At 36.6% G+C, this 17777-nt stretch overlaps 1 protein-coding gene across 1 annotated transcript in view; it reads left to right on the top strand.

Annotated features, from left to right (window-relative positions):
* LOC128664923 (N-acylneuraminate cytidylyltransferase-like) overlaps positions 1-10120 on the top strand; it is a 299525-nt gene extending 289405 nt beyond the window's left edge. Inside the window, exon 8 of the mRNA XM_053719716.1 lies at positions 9615-10120. Coding sequence (XP_053575691.1) covers positions 9615-9793 — 179 coding nt within the window. The 3' untranslated portion in view covers positions 9794-10120. The remainder of the gene's footprint in view (positions 1-9614) is intronic.
* The last annotated feature ends 7657 nt before the right edge of the window (positions 10121-17777 follow it).

The following is a 17777-nucleotide window of genomic DNA, read 5'->3' as shown; positions in this document are numbered from 1 at the left end:
GTGTAAGGTTATGGGTGTTTAGACTCGGGGTACATGTTAGGGTGTTAGGTGCAAGTGTTTCCCCATAGGAAACAATGGGGCTGCGTTAGGAGCTGAACGCTGCTTTTTTGCAGGTGTTAGGTTTTTTTTCAGCTCAAACTGCCCCATTGTTTCCAATGGCGGAATCGTGCACAAGCACGTTTTTTAAGCTGGCCGCATCCGTAAGCAACGCTGGTATTGAGAGTTGCAGTGGCGGTAAATATGCCTGTACGCTCCCTTTTTGGAGCCTAACGCAGCACTTCAGAGAACTCCAAATACCAGCGTTGTTTAAAAGGTGCGGGGGAATAAAACCACGCGTAGCTAACACACCCCTTCTAACGCAAAACTCTAAATCTAGGTGTAAGTGTCTCCACTTTTTACACAAGTTTATATTGTTTCAAGTAAGAAAATTGTAATAGGATTCCAATAATAGCTATTCCAACTGGAATAATTCTCACATCAGAACAGCATTATTGTGTTTTATTGTGTTTTAATTGCATTTTTAATTGATGTATTGTTATTTGTTTTTTAAAGTATTGTACATGGATCCATGCTGTCCGTCACATGTATGTACATAAATATGACATATTTTATTTGATTTAATTGCTTTTTATTGTATACTTCACAACAAGATTATTCAGACCTGGCCTTTATTAGTGGCGCTGTGGTATTTCCTAATTTTGTTACTATAATTGTGTTACAGCTGTGTAATATAAATCTCTATCGCTATTGTCTGAGTTACAGCTGTGTAATATAAATCTCTATCACTACTTGACTTAGTTACAACTGTGTAATTTAAATCTCTATCGCTATTGTCTGTGTTACAGCTGTGTAATATAAATCTCTATCACTACTTGACTGTGTTACAGCTGTGTAATATAAATCTCTATCGCTACTTGACTGTGTTACAGCTGTGTAATATAAAGCTCTATCACTATTGTCTGAGTTACAGCTGTGTAATATAAATCTCTATCGCTATTGTCTGTGTTACAGCTGTGTAATATAAATCTCTATCGCTACTTGACTGTGTTACAGCTGTGTAATATAAATCTCTATCGCTACTTGACTTAGTTACAACTGTGTAATTTAAATCTCTATCGCTATTGTCTGTGTTACAGCTGTGTAATATAAATCTCTATCGCTACTTGACTGTGTTACAGCTGTGTAATATAAATCTCTATCGCTATTGTCTGTGTTACAGCTGTGTAATATAAATCTCTATCGCTACTTGACTTAGTTACAGCTGTGTAATATAAATCTCTATCTCTACTTGTCTTGGTTACAGCTGTGTAATATAAATCTCTATCGCTATTGTCTGTGTTACAGCTGTGTAATATAAATCTCTATCGCTACTTGACTTAGTTACAGCTGTGTAATATAAATCTCTATCTCTACTTGTCTTGGTTACAGCTGTGTAATATAAATATCTATCGCTATTGTCTGTGTTACAGCTGTGTAAAATAAATCTCTATCGCTACTTGACTTAGTTACAGCTGTGTAATATAAATCTCTATCACTACTTGACTTAGTTACAACTGTGTAATATAAATCTCTATCGCTACTTGACTGTGTTACAGCTGTGTAATATAAATCTCTATAGCTATTGTCTGTGTTACAGCTGTGTAATATAAATCTCTATCGCTACTTGACTGTGTTACAGCTGTGTAATATAAATCTCTATCGCTACTTGACTGTGTTACAGCTGTGTAATATAAATCTCTAATGGTACTTGTCAGTGTAACAGCTGTGTAATATAAACCTCTATCACTACTTGACTGTGTAACAGCTGTGTAATATAAACCTCTATCACTACTTGACTGTGTAACAGCTGTGTAATATAAACCTCTATCACTACTTGACTGTGTAACAGCTGTGTAATATAAACCTCTATCACTACTTGACTGTGTAACAGTAACAGCTGTGTAATATAAACCTCTATCACTACTTGACTGTGTTACAGCTGTGTAATATAAATCTCTAATGGTACTTGTCTGTGTAACAGCTGTGTAATATAAACCTCTATTGCTACTTCACTGTGTTACAGCTGTGTAATATAAGCCTCTATCACTATTTGACTGTGTTACAGCTGTGTAATATAAATCTCTATCACTACTTGACTGTGTTACAGCTGTGTAATATAAATCTCTATCACTACTTGACTGTGTTACAGCTGTGTAATATAAATCTCTATCACTACTTGACTGTGTTACAGCTGTGTTATATAAATGTCTATCGCTACTTGACTTAGTTACAGCTGTGTAATATTAATCTCTATCGCTACTTGACTGTGTTACAGCTGTGTAATATAAATCTCTATCACTACTTGACTGTGTTACAGCTGTGTAATATAAATCTCTATCACTACTTGACTGTTACAGATGTGTAATATAAATCTCTATCGCTACTTGACTGTGTTACAGCTGTGTAATATAAATCTCTATCACTACTTGACTGTTATAGATGTGTAATATAAATCTCTATCACTACTTGACTGTTACAGATGTGTAATATAAATCTCTATCGCTACTTGACTTAGTTACAGCTGTGTAATATTAATCTCTATCGCTACTTGACTGTGTTACAGCTGTGTAATAAAAATCTCTATCACTACTTGACTGTGTTACAGCTATGTAATATAAATCTCTATCGCTACTTGACTGTGTTACATCTGTGTAACATAAATCTCTATCGCTACTTGACTGTGTTACAGCTGTGTAATATAAATCTCTATCACTACTTGACTTTATTACAGAGGATTTTGCTGTACTGGGCAAATCTTCCTGTACCTGTCAATTAACCGGCTCCACTAGCTCCGCCCCCACCATCACATCTGGTTCATTCCCTACTATGGGGTCAAAAGCCCCTCCCCCTATACGGTCCCGGGGCTCACTGTATCGCTATTTGACTGTGTTACAGTTGTGTAATATAAATATATATCGCTACTTGACCGTGTTACAGTTGTGTAATATAAATCTCTATCGCTACTTGACTTTGTTACAGCTGTGTAATATAAATCTCTATCACTACTTGACTGTGTTATAGCTGTGTAATATAAATCTCTATCGCTACTTGACTGTGTTACAGCTGTGTAATATAAATCTCTATCTCTATTGTCTGGGCTACAGCTGTGTAATATAAATCTCTATCACTATTGTCTGTGTTACAGCTGTGTAATATAAATCTCTATCAGTACTTGACTGTGTTATAGCTGTGTAATATAAATCTCTATCACTACTTGACTTTGTTACAGCTGTGTAATATAAATCTCTATCACTACTTGACTGTGTTATAGCTGTGTAATATAAATCTCTATCGCTACTTGACTGTGTTACAGCTGTGTAATATAAATCTCTATCACTACTTGACTTTATTACAGAGGATTTTGCTGTTCCGGGCAAACTGTACGTTCACAAATACATCTACTCCTTGTAATATGTACTGTAATTGTGTGACCTATAGCAGGGATGACCAACTAGCAGCCCAAGGGTAGTAATGTCGCGAACCTAAAATTTTGCGTTCGCAAACGGCGAACACGAACTTCCGCAAAAGTTTGCGAACCGGCGAACCGGGCAAACCGCCATAGACTTCAATAGGCAGGCGAATTTTAAAACCCACAGGCCTAGATTTGGAGTTTGGCGTTAGCCGTGAAAACCAATGGGATTTTTCTAACTCCGGTATTTAGAGTGGTTTCTGAAGTGAGCGTTAGACATCTAACGACAAAACTCCAGCCGCAGGAAAAAAGTCAGTAGTTAAGAGCTTTCTGGCTAACGCCGGTTTATAAAGCTCTTAACTACTGTGCTCTAAAGTACACTAACACCCATAAACTACCTATGTACCCCTAAACCGAGGTCCCCCCACATCGCCGACACTCGAATATTTTTTTTTAACCCCTAATCTGCCGACCGCCACCTACGTTATCCTTATGTACCCCTAATCTGCTGCCCCTAACACCGCCGACCCCTGTATTATATTTATTAACCCCTAACCTGCCCCCCCACAACGTTGCCTCCACCTACCTACACTTATTAACCCCTAATCTGCCGACCGCAAAGCGCCGCCACCTACGTTATCCTTATGTACCCCTAATCTGCTGCACCTAACACCGCCGACCCCTGTATTATATTTATTAACCCCTAATCTGCCCCCCTCAACGTCGTCTCCACCTGCCTACACTTATTAACCCCGCACCGCTATTATAATAAAGTTATTAACCCCTAATCCGCCTCACTAACCCTATAATAAATAGTATTAACCCCTAATCTGCCCTCCCTAACATCGCCGACACCTAACTTCAATTATTAACCCCTAATCTGCCGACCGGAGCTCACCGCTATTTTAATAAATGGATTAACCCCTAAAGCTAAGTCTAACCCTAACCCTAACACCCCCCTAAATTAAATATAATTGTAATCTAAAGAAATTAATTAACTCTTATTAAATAAATTATTCCTAATTAAAGCTAAATACTTACCTGTAAAATAAATCCTAATATAGCTACAATATAAATTATAATTATATTATAGCTATTTTAGGATTAATATTTATTTTACAGGTAACTTTGTATTTATTTTAACCAGGTACAATAGCTAAAATTGTTAAAATAATTACAAATTTACCTGTAAAAGAAATCCTAACCTAAGTTACAATTAAACCTAACACTATACTATCAATAAATTAATTAAATAAACTACCTACAATTACCTACAATTAACCTAACACTACACTATCAATAAATTAATTAAATACAATTCCTACAAATAAATACAATTAAATAAACTTGCTAAAGTACAAAAAATAAAAAAGAACTAAGTTACAAAAAATAAAAAAATATTTACAAACATAAGAAAAATATTACAACAATTTTAAACTAATTACACCTACTCTAAGCCCCCTAATAAAATAACAAAGCCCCCCCAAATAAAAAAATGCCCTACCCTATTCTAAATAACTAAAGTTCAAAGCTCTTTTACCTTACCAGCCCTGAACAGGGCCCTTTGCAGGGCATGCCCCAAGAAGTTCAGCTCTTTTGCCTGTAAAAAAAAACATACAATACCCAAGCCCCCCAACATTACAACCCACCACCCACATACCCCTAATCTAACCCAAACCCCCCTTAAATAAACCTAACACTAAGCCCCTGAAGATCTTCCTACCTTATCTTCACCATACCAGGTTCACCGATCCGTCCTGAAGAGCTCTTCCGATGTCCTGATCCAAGCCCAAGCGGGGGGCTGAAGAGGTCCATGATCCGGATGAAGTCTTCATCCAAGCGGGAGCTGAAGAGGTCCATGATCCGGATGAAGTCTTCTATCAACGGCATCTTCAATCTTCTTTCTTCCGGATCCATCTTGCAGACCTCCGACGCGGAACATCCTGCTGGCCCGACGGACTAACGACGAATGACGGTTCCTTTAAGGGACGTTATCCAAGATGGCGTCCCTCGAATTCCGATTGGCTGATAGGATTCTATCAGCCAATCGGAATTAAGGTAGGAATATTCTGATTGGCTGATGGAATCAGCCAATCAGAATCAAGTTCAATCCGATTGGCTGATCCAATCAGCCAATCAGATTGAGCTCGCATTCTATTGGCTGATCGGAACAGCCAATAGATTGCGAGCTCAATCTGATTGGCTGATTGAATCAGCCAATCGGATTGAACTTGAATCTGATTGGCTGATTCCATCAGCCAATCAGAATATTCCTACCTTAAATTTTTTTTTAAGCAAATTTCCAATTTACTCCGTTTATCATTTTTTCTTTGTTCTCTTGGTATCTTTATTTGAAAATGCAGGAATGTAAGCTTAGTAGCAAAACCCTCTTTAGTTCAGCACCTGGGTAGCACTTGCTGATTGGTGGCTAAAATGTAGCAAACATTCCTGCTTTTTAAATAAAGATACCAAGAGAACGAAGAAAAATTGCTAATAGGAGTAAATTAAAAGTTGATTAAAATTGCTGCTTTATTGGAATCATTAAAAAAAAAATTTGGGTTCAGTGTCCCTTTGATAATTTTTATACACTAGATGTGATCCACTCGATGCACACATATTAGGGATGGTTTGAGTGCTTATACAATATCCGTTTTTTCAGTCTATTAAACTGAATCAATCAATGTTTAAATTTGATATTTAGCACTACTAAGCCACTTATAAATCTCATAAAGGCCTAATAATATTTAACAAAAAATTAGTTGCAGAATAAGCAACAAAAAAGAGTGCCTGACCCCCACACCGAAGTTAAAATAGTAACTCTTCAATATCTTCAACAATGGTGCAAAATCACCATTTATTCCATGAGCTTTATTAACAAACGATACTCACACTGTTAAAAACACTTGAACGCTTCAGAGTAAATTAGAAACAAAAGGATGTGGTAATGTAACCTTTATGTATAAGCAGTGGGCATACCACTTAATGGGGCCGATTTCATGGCCCAAATGGGGCTAAATACCCCTATTTCCGCGCTAGCCTTTAGACTCGACGGAAACAAGAGTTAAGAAGCAGCGGTCTTAAGACCACTGCTCCTTAACTTGTTTGCCCCTATTGAGGCTGCGGACATCAATCCGCCTGATTGCATACGATCGTGTTGATTGACACCTCCTGCTAGCGGTTGATTGGCCGCAAATCTGCAGGGGGTGTCATTGCACAAGCAGTTCACCACAACTGCTTGTGCAATGTTAAATGCTGACAGTGTATGCTGTCGGCATTCAGAGATGTCTGGCGGACATGATACGCTACAGCGGATCATGTCCACCAGACATTGAAATATCAGCCCCTAAGTGTGCAGCGTCAATCCTCTGTGCAGGGGAACAATATATGATTGTTGAAGGGAACTGAATTCCCTATGCAATAGGAGATTATAGTGATGCTAGCCTTCTTATGGTCATAGTGAGGATAAAAAGTGCAGCTGCAATTATTGTACCAAATCATGTATAGGTGAAATCACCAAATATTAATAACAATCATCAAGCATGGGCTGTTTCAAAGCAGTATCTTGGTATTACAAGATAACTCACAGGATAAACTCCTTCTATAGTGGGAGCTTTTCTTATTGTATATGATTTCATACATCATCCATATCTTTCCATGAAATCATTTCTATAACACAGATTGGTGCATGTAAAGGTCACATGATCATCTCTCACACACAAATGCATATAAAGGTCACATGATCATCTCTCACACACAAATGCATATAAAGGTCACATGATCATCTCTCACACACAAATATTCGTTGTCTGCACAAGTTAACAAGTTAAAAACGAGAGAAAATACTCTCTAGAACAGTGGTTCTCAACCAAAGTGATCTCAAGGCCCGTTTAATTTGAGCTGGACATGTCCAGGGCCCGGTAGTTTTTTTTATATATATATTATATTATATTAATATATATATATATATAAAGCAGCAGAAGCGGACTGATCAGCCAGGCAAATAGGACCTGGGCCGAGGGACCAGCAGGTAGGGGGGCCCACAAATGGCATCTCCACTGATCCTGGTGCGTTCCTTAAAGGGACACTGAAACCAATTTTTTTCTTTTGTGATTCAGATAGAACATGCAATTTTAAGCAACTTTCTAATTTACGTCTATTATCAATTTTTCTTTGTTCTGTTGCTATCTTTATTTGAAAAAGAAGGCACAGGACCCTGGACAGCACTTGTTTATTGGTGGGTGAATTTTTCCACAAATCAGCAAGAACAACCCAGGTTGTTCACCAAAAATGGGTCGGCATTTAAACTTACATTCTTGCTTTTTAAATAAAGATACCAAGAGAATGAAGAAAATTTGATAATAGGATTAAATTAGAAAGTTGCTTAAAATTTCATGCTCTATTTGAATCACTAAAGAAAAAAAAATGCGTTCAGTGTCCCTTTAAGCTGGAGTTTTCAGTTGCCCTATTAGTAACTAAGCAGTTAAGTGTGGGTTTAATGGGGGCCCTGGAGTGTGGGGGTCCTGCCGGGGGTCTGTCGCTGTGAGGGCCATGGAGTGTGGGGTCTGGCCCTGAAGGCTGGAGGCCCTTTATCTGGCCTTTAATGTTGGGGGTCCTGGCTCTGGAGGTTGAGGGGCATGTTGGGGGCAGGGCAGGGAGGCTACCATGTTCATTTGCATAACATTGAATACATTTGGGTCAGTGTGAGACAGTTTTCCTGGGGCTTTGATTGGTCTCAGTCTGCCCCTGGTGTGCAGTGGGGGCATGACAGGTTGGGGCCCACCAGCAGGGCTATCACGGCCCGGTACTGGGCCACGGCCCGGCTGTTGAGAAACCAGGCTCTAGAAGGTCCCCTTTCGCAATCACGCTTCCTAAGAGGGGATCAATAAAAAGTAATATCCCTAATCATATAAGAAAGCAGTGCAATCAGTGCTTACACTTTCTGAAAGGAATAGTCTAGTCAAAATTAAACTTTCATGATTCAGTTAGAGCTTGCAAATTTAATCAACTTTCTAATTTACTCTTAGGGGCCGATTTATCAAACTCCGTATGGAGCTTGATGCCCCTGTTTCCGCCTTCAGGCTCACCAGAAACAGAAGTTATGAAGCAATGGTCTAAAGACCGCTGCTCCATAACCTGTTCACCTGCTCTGAAGCCGCGGACCGAAATCAACCCGATCAAATACGATCGGGTTGATTGACATCACCTGCTAGCAGCCGATTGGCCGCAAATCTGCAGGGGGCGGCATTGCACCAGCAGTTCACAAGAACTGTTGGCATTTATCGATGTGCAGCAGACATGATTCGCTACATTGTATCATGTCCGCTCGCACAATGATAAATATACCCCTTATTATCAATTTTTCTTCATTCTCTTGGTATTTTTATTTGAATGTAAGCTTAGGTTTTTGGTTCAGAACCTGGGTAGTGCTTGCTGATTGGTGGCTACATTTAGACACCAATCAGAAAGCGCTTTCCATGTGCTAAACCCAAAATGGGCTGGCTTCTATGCTTCCATTTCTGCTGAAAGTTCCTTTATTTCTTTGAAGCATTCCCCGCATTGAGCGCCTCAGGCAGCCCATGGCAGAACGCTGTTTTTACCTCATTGATAAAATAGCGTTCTGTCGTGGGTTGTCTGAGGCGCTTAGTGTGGCCAACGTTTCAAACAAATAAAAGAACTTTTAGCATGGAAGTCCCATTTATTTGTTCCAATGGTCAATCCTTGCATTTCACAAACACTAGGATTTACCAAACTTTGTTCCAATTTGCCATTTGGTTTGTATTTTTATCTCCATCCAAGTGACCAATGCACAAGCTGTAGTGACTCCCCTCGTTATATGAGGCCTGTTAACCTCTCTGACAAAGGGAGCTGGAATCTTAATGAAACAAATATGAGTCACCCTCATGGAGGGGGCCTAACCAGTGAACATTTGATTATGGTGAAGATTCCTGTAGTAACCCAAACCACTCGAATAGCCTTGTTGTCATGTGACTTCTGCATGTTTGTGCACAGTGTAGGTTTACTGTGATATCAGTAATATGTCGCTCTTCAGTAGATTTGACTTTGGTCAGGTGAGCTTTGTTCTTCTGGGCATCCGTCTAGGAGTGAGCCCTATATGTGCAGACATATAACCCCTAATAATTCTTCTTTTCTGTGTTTATCTCTGCAGGGTGCGACTATTCTGACGTGGAGTGCTTGAAGCTCGCTGGTACTAGTGGGGTCCCGGCAGATGCTAGTGTGCCGGCAATAATGACGGATAATTTTGTTTGTAAATATAATGGGGGCAACGGTGCTATCCAAGAATTTGCTGAGCACATAATCACACTTATAAATGAGCCTGCAAGCTAAGTGTGATAAACACTAAGCCGTCAGTTATTTCCATCATAAAGACATTTTGTGGGGCGGCAGTAACATTTTTCTCTTTTTTTTTAATAGCTTTAAAATCATTTGATCTACAATCAAAGATATCCCATACCGGTTTACATTATAAATTCATCTTTAGTAGGACTGAGGCACTTTTTATTAAGTAGAATCATTATACAATGTTGGTAGTAGTTATTTGCCTGACGGGAGATCAGCTGCTCCTTGCTAGGATTACGTCTGTATTCACCTGTGTTTCGTTAGTTTTGTTTAAGCTAATTCTCTATTAAAGAGAAGCGCAGGTTTTGCTTTTACATATTGAGGGTTTCTATGTTTAAATACTAATGTAATTTGACGCAGGACAGAAATTGAAACATCTGTAGCTGTAGCAATTCCTGCAATACTGCTTTTAGCAGGTGCCAGATCTGTTATCATTAACTATTACACTCTGCCAGGTTTTCCTTGTTTTAGGGTTTTTTGTTTGTTTGTTTTTTTTTGTTTTTTTATGTATTTTATTCATATTTAGTGGGTTTTTAATAATACTGGAGATGATAAGATGATTATGCTTTTTAGCAATTTTAATAAAAAAAATTCTGCACCTTTAAATATTTTGTGCTGCAAATGTTTTATATTAATATGAATGAACTATTTACAGAAGACGCTTTTGCCAGCAAATATGCACATTGTGTATTCTCTAATTTGAAAGGTTTTCATGAATCTTTTTCCTCATTCTGAGTAAAGTGCCTTATATGTTACATGTTCGTGTACGTAAAACTGTGTGCTTTATTTGTTTAAAGGGACAGTCTAGTCCAAAATAAACTTTCATGATTCAGATAGGGCATGTAATTTTAAACAATTTTCCAATTTACTTTTATCACCAATTTTTCTTTGTTCTCTTGGTATTCTTAGTTGAAAGCTTAACCTAGGAGGTTCATATGCTAATTTCTTAGACCTTGAAGGCCGCCTCTTAAGAATGCATTTTAACAGTTTTTCACCAATAGAGGGTGTTAGTTCATGTTTTTCATATAGATAACACTGTGCTTGTGCACGTGAAGTTACCTGGGAGCCATCACTGATTGGCCAAACTGCAAGTCTGTCAAAAGAACTGAAATAAAGGGGCAGTCTGCAGAGGCTTAGATACAAGATAATCACAGAGGTAAAAAATATATAAATATAACTGTGTTGGTTATGCAAAACTAGGGAATGGGTAAACAAGGGATTATCTATCTTTTAAAACAATAACAATTCTGGTGTAGACTGTCCCTTTAACTGTAATAAGCACACTGCTGCCCTGTACTGTAATGTTTCCCAGAATGCTCAGTTTCCAAATGAATGAAGGACAATTTTGCCAGCCTGGTGGCATGAAATAGCCAGGTGGGGACAGTGTAATACTTTGCAATATTATAACATTTTTGGTTACTTAAGCTAACTAAAGCACAAATGAATTGCATAATTTAACATAAATTGATTTAAAGAGACACAATACTCATTTGCTAAATCATTGGAAACTGATGCAGTATAACTGTAAAAAGCTGACAGGTAAATATCACCTCAGCGTCTCTATGTAAAAAAGGAAGATATTTTACCTCACAATTTCCTCAGCTCACCAGAGTAAGTGTTGTGTAAAAAGTTATCTTTCAGTTACTGTTCAGCTGAAGGCCAAAAAAAGGAAGAAATGAACAGCAGCCAATCAGCATCAGCAGTGCTGAGGTCATGAACTCTTTTACCGTGATCCTTTACAATGGGGTTTGAATACTGAGGAACTTTTGAGGTAAAATATCTTTCTTTTTTACATAGAGTTGTTCAGGTGATATTTTCTAGTCAGCTTTTTACAGCTATACTGCATCACTTTCAAGTGTTTCAACATTTGGGTATTATGGCCCTTTAATCATAAATTGTGCCAAAAAATAAAATGTAATATTAGTTTACGTTTTTGCTGGGTGGTCAATAAAATCGCCGTATTGTGTGCCCAGTAAAGGGGTCTTGGGGACAACACAGCATTATTTCATGATTGATCAGTGCTGAAATGTACGTGATGATTATTTTACCTGAGGAATTTAATTAGCTTTATGTTTATTAATCTGCTTAATGAAAAGACATTTGTTTTTCTTGTTTAAAACCGTTTCGTGGTTTAACTTCTTGTTATGGGATTGTTTAGAGATGAAAGGGTGAAACAATAAATTGTAACGTCTGCAAATATAAAACATTTTATTTAAATTCAAACACAAAAGTTGTGAGTCTGCTTTTTTTTTTCTGCCACTTTAACATTTCCTGGTATGGTCGTGCCCTCTCTATGGAATGTGGTTTATGGCGCCCTATATCTAAACAGACAATGCAGCGTTACAGTAGTGATGTCAATTGTACACAAATATAATCTCTCATCATTCAGATAGAGCAGCAATTTAATACAAATTTCTACTTTATTTCTATTATCAAATTTTCTTCATTCTCTTGGTATCTTTTGTTAAAAAGCAGGAACATAAGCTCAGGGTAGTGCACACGCCTAGAGCACTTTATAGCAGCAGTTTTGCAAGATAACTAAATGTCATCACTATCTCCTGCCTTGTAGCACTCCAAAATACCTACCTAGGTATCTCTTCAACAAAGATTATCATGGGAACAAAGCAAATTTGATAATAGAAGTAAATTGGAAAGTGTTTTAAAATTGGTGTGCTCTGTCTGAATCACACACACACAATTGTGGTTCATATCCCTTTAATGACCATCTCATCAAGCATTGCTAGTGCCGCTGTTTATACTTTATTGAGGTTGAAAGTGGAAAGCATTACAGGCAAATCACAGATAGACCATAAGCTCAGTATACACTGACATATGTATAAAGTATTGTGCATATCACAGATAAACCATAAGCTCAGTATACACTGACATATGTATAAAGTATTGTGCATATCACAGATAAACCATACGCTCAGTATACACTGACATATGTATAAAGTATTGTGCATATCACAGATAGACCAAAAGCTCAGTATACACTGACATATGTATAAAGTATTGTGCATATCACAGATAAACCATATGCTCAGTATACACTGACATATGTATAAAGTATTGTGCATATCACAGATAAACCATACGCTCAGTATACACTGACATATGTATAAAGTATTGTGCATATCACAGATAAACCATACGCTCAGTATACACTGACATATGTATAAAGTATTGTGCATATCACAGATAAACCATACGCTCAGTATACACTGACATATGTATAAAGTATTGTGCATATCACAGATAAACTATACGCTCAGTATACACTGACATATATATAAAGTATTGTGCATATCACAGATAAACCATACGCTCAGTATACACTGACATATGTATAAAGTATTGTGCATATCACAGATAGACCATACGCTCAGTATACACTGACATATGTATAAAGTATTGTGCATATCACAGATAAACCATACGCTCAGTATACACTGACATATGTATAAAGTATTGTGCATATCACAGATAAACCATACGCTCAGTATACACTGACATATGTATAAAGTATTGTGCATATCACAGATAAACCATACTCTCAGTATACACTGACATATGTATAAAGTATTGTGCATATCACAGATAGACCATAAGCTCAGTATACACTGACATATGTATAAAGTATTGTGCATATCACAGATAAACCATACGCTCAGTATACACTGACATATGTATAAAGTATTGTGCATATCACAGATAGACCATACGCTCAGTATACACTGACATATGTATAAAGTATTGTGCATATCACAGATAAACCATACGCTCAGTATACACTGACAGATGTATAAAGTATTGTGCATATCACAGATAGACCATATGCTCAGTATACACTGACATATGTATAAAGTATTGTGCATATCACAGATAGACCATATGCTCAGTATACACTGACATATGTATAAAGTATTGTGCATATCACAGATAAACCATACGCTCAGTATACACTGACATATGTATAAAGTATTGTGCATATCACAGATAGACCATACGCTCAGTATACACTGACATATGTATAAAGTATTGTGCATATCACAGATAAACCATACGCTCAGTATACACTGACAGATGTATAAAGTATTGTGCATATCACAGATAAACCATACGCTCAGTATACACTTACATATGTATAAAGTATTGTGCATATCACAGATAAACCATACGCTCAGTATACACTGACATATGTATAAAGTATTGTGCATATCACAGATAAACCATACGCTCAGTATACACTGACATATGTATAAAGTATTGTGTATATCACAGATAAACCATAAGCTCAGTATACACTGACATATGTATAAAGTATTGTGCATATCACAGATAAACCATAAGCTCAGTATACACTGACATATGTATAAAGTATTGTGCATATCACAGATAGACCATAAGCTCAGTATACACTGACATATGTATAAAGTATTGTGCATATCACAGATAAACCATACGCTCAGTATACACTGACATATGTATAAAGTATTGTGCATATCACAAATAGACCATAAGCTCAGTATACACTAACAGATGTATAAAGTATTGTGCATATCACAGATAGACCATAAGCTCAGTATACACTGACATATGTATAAAGTATTGTGCATATCACAGATAAACCATACGCTCAGTATACACTGACATATGTATAAAGTATTGTGCATATCACAGATAAACCATACGCTCAGTATACACTGACATATGTATAAAGTATTGTGCATATCACAGATAGACCATACGCTCAGTATATACTGACATATGTATAAAGTATTGTGCATATCACAAATAGACCATAAGCTCAGTATACACTGACATATATATAAAGTATTGTGCATATTACAGATAAACCATAAGCTCAGTATACACTGACATATGTATAAAGTATTGTGCATATCACAGATAAACCATACTCTCAGTATACACTGACATATGTATAAAGTATTGTGCATATCACAGATAAACCATACGCTCAGTATACACTGACATATGTATAAAGTATTGTGCATATCACAGATAAACCATACGCTCAGTATACACTGACATATGTATAAAGTATTGTGCATATCACAGATAAACCATACGCTCAGTATACACTGACATATGTATAAAGTATTGTGCATATCACAGATAAACCATACTCTCAGTATACACTGACATATGTATAAGTATTGTGCATATCACAGATAAACCATACGCTCAGTATACACTGACAGATGTATAAAGTATTGTGCATATCACAGATAGACCATACGCTCAGTATACACTGACATATTTATAAAGTATTGTGCATATCACAGATAGACCATACGCTCAGTATACACTGACATATGTATAAAGTATTGTGCATATCACAGATAAACCATACGCTCAGTATACACTGACATATGTATAAAGTATTGTGCATATCACAGATAAACCATACGCTCAGTATACACTGACATATGTATAAAGTATTGTGCATATCACAGATAGACCAAACGCTCAGTATACACTGACATATGTATAAAGTATTGTGCATATCACAGATAGACCATACGCTCAGTATACACTGACATATGTATAAAGTATTGTGCATATCACAGATAAACCATACTCTCAGTATACACTGACATATGTATAAAGTATTGTGCATATCACAGATAAACCATACGCTCAGTATACACTGACATATGTATAAAGTATTGTGCATATCACAGATAGACCATACGCTCAGTATACACTGACATATGTATAAAGTATTGTGCATATCACAGATAAACCATACGCTCAGTATACACTGACAGATGTATAAAGTATTGTGCATATCACAGATAGACCATATGCTCAGTATACACTGACATATGTATAAAGTATTGTGCATATCACAGATAGACCATAAGCTCAGTATACACTGACATATGTATAAAGTATTGTGCATATCACAGATAAACCATACGCTCAGTATACACTGACATATGTATAAAGTATTGTGCATATCACAGATAGACCATACGCTCAGTATACACTGACATATGTATAAAGTATTGTGCATATCACAGATAAACCATAAGCTCAGTATACACTGACATATGTATAAAGTATTGTGCATATCACAGATAGACCATAAGCTCAGTATACACTGACATATGTATAAAGTATTGTGCATATCACAGATAAACCATACGCTCAGTATACACTGACATATGTATAAAGTATTGTGCATATCACAGATAGACCATAAGCTCAGTATACACTGACAGATGTATAAAGTATTGTGCATATCACAGATAGACCATAAGCTCAGTATACACTGACATATGTATAAAGTATTGTGCATATCACAGATAAAACCATACGCTCAGTATACACTGACATATGTATAAAGGTATTGTGCATATCACAGATAAACCATACGCTCAGTATACACTGACATATGTATAAAGTATTGTGCATATCACAGATAAACCATACGCTCAGTATACACTGACATATGTATAATGTATTGTGCATATCACAGATAGACCATACGCTCAGTATACACTGACATATGTATAAAGTATTGTGCATATCACAGATAGACCATAAGCTCAGTATACACTGACATATGTATAAAGTATTGTGCATATCACAGATAAACCATACGCTCAGTATACACTGACATATGTATAAAGTATTGTGCATATCACAGATAAACCATACGCTCAGTATACACTGACATATGTATAAAGTATTGTGCATATCACAGATAAACCATACGCTCAGTATACACTGACATATGTATAAAGTATTGTGCATATCACAGATAAACCATACGCTCAGTATACACTGACATATGTATAAAGTATTGTGCATATCACAGATAAACCATACGCTCAGTATACACTGACATATGTATAAAGTATTGTGCATATCACAGATAAACCATACGCTCAGTATACACTGACATATGTATAAAGTATTGTGCATATCACAGATAAACCATACGCTCAGTATACACTGACATATGTATAAAGTATTGTGCATATCACAGATAGACCATACGCTCCGTATACACTGACATATGTATAAAGTATTGTGCATATCACAGATAGACCATACGCTCAGTATACACTGACATATGTATAAAGTATTGTGCATATCACAGATAAACCATACGCTCAGTATACACTGACATATGTATAAAGTATTGTGCATATCACAGATAAACCATACGCTCAGTATACACTGACATATGTATAAAGTATTGTGCATATCACAGATAAACCATACGCTCAGTATACACTGACATATGTATAAAGTATTGTGCATATCACAGATAGACCAAAAGCTCAGTATACACTGACATATGTATAAAGTATTGTGCATATCACAGATAGACCATACGCTCAGTATACACTGACATATGTATAAAGTATTGTGCATATCACAGATAAACCATACGCTCAGTATACACTGACATATGTATAAAGTATTGTGCATATCACAGATAAACCATACGCTCAGTATACACTGACATATGTATAAAGTATTGTGTATATCACAGATAAACCATACGCTCAGTATACACTGACATATGTATAAAGTTTTGTGCATATCACAGATAGACCATACGCTCAGTATACACTGATATATGTATAAAGTATTGTGCATATCACAGATAAACCATACGCTCAGTATACACTGACATATGTATAAAGTATTGTGCATATCACAGATAGACCATACGCTCAGTATACACTGACATATGTATAAAGTATTGTGCATATCACAGATAAACCATACGCTCAGTATACACTGACATATGTATAAAGTATTGTGCATATCACAGATAGACCATAAGCTCAGTATACACTGACATATGTATAAAGTATTGTGCATATCACAGATAGACCATACGCTCAGTATACACTGACATATGTATAAAGTATTGTGCATATCACAGATAAACCATACGCTCAGTATACACTGACATATGTATAAA

This window comes from Bombina bombina, chromosome 6 (assembly GCF_027579735.1).
Source record: "Bombina bombina isolate aBomBom1 chromosome 6, aBomBom1.pri, whole genome shotgun sequence".
Classification (NCBI taxonomy): domain Eukaryota; kingdom Metazoa; phylum Chordata; class Amphibia; order Anura; family Bombinatoridae; genus Bombina; species Bombina bombina.
The sequence above is the reverse complement of the archived record's forward strand: the minus strand, read 5'-3'. Positions and strand labels throughout refer to the sequence as shown.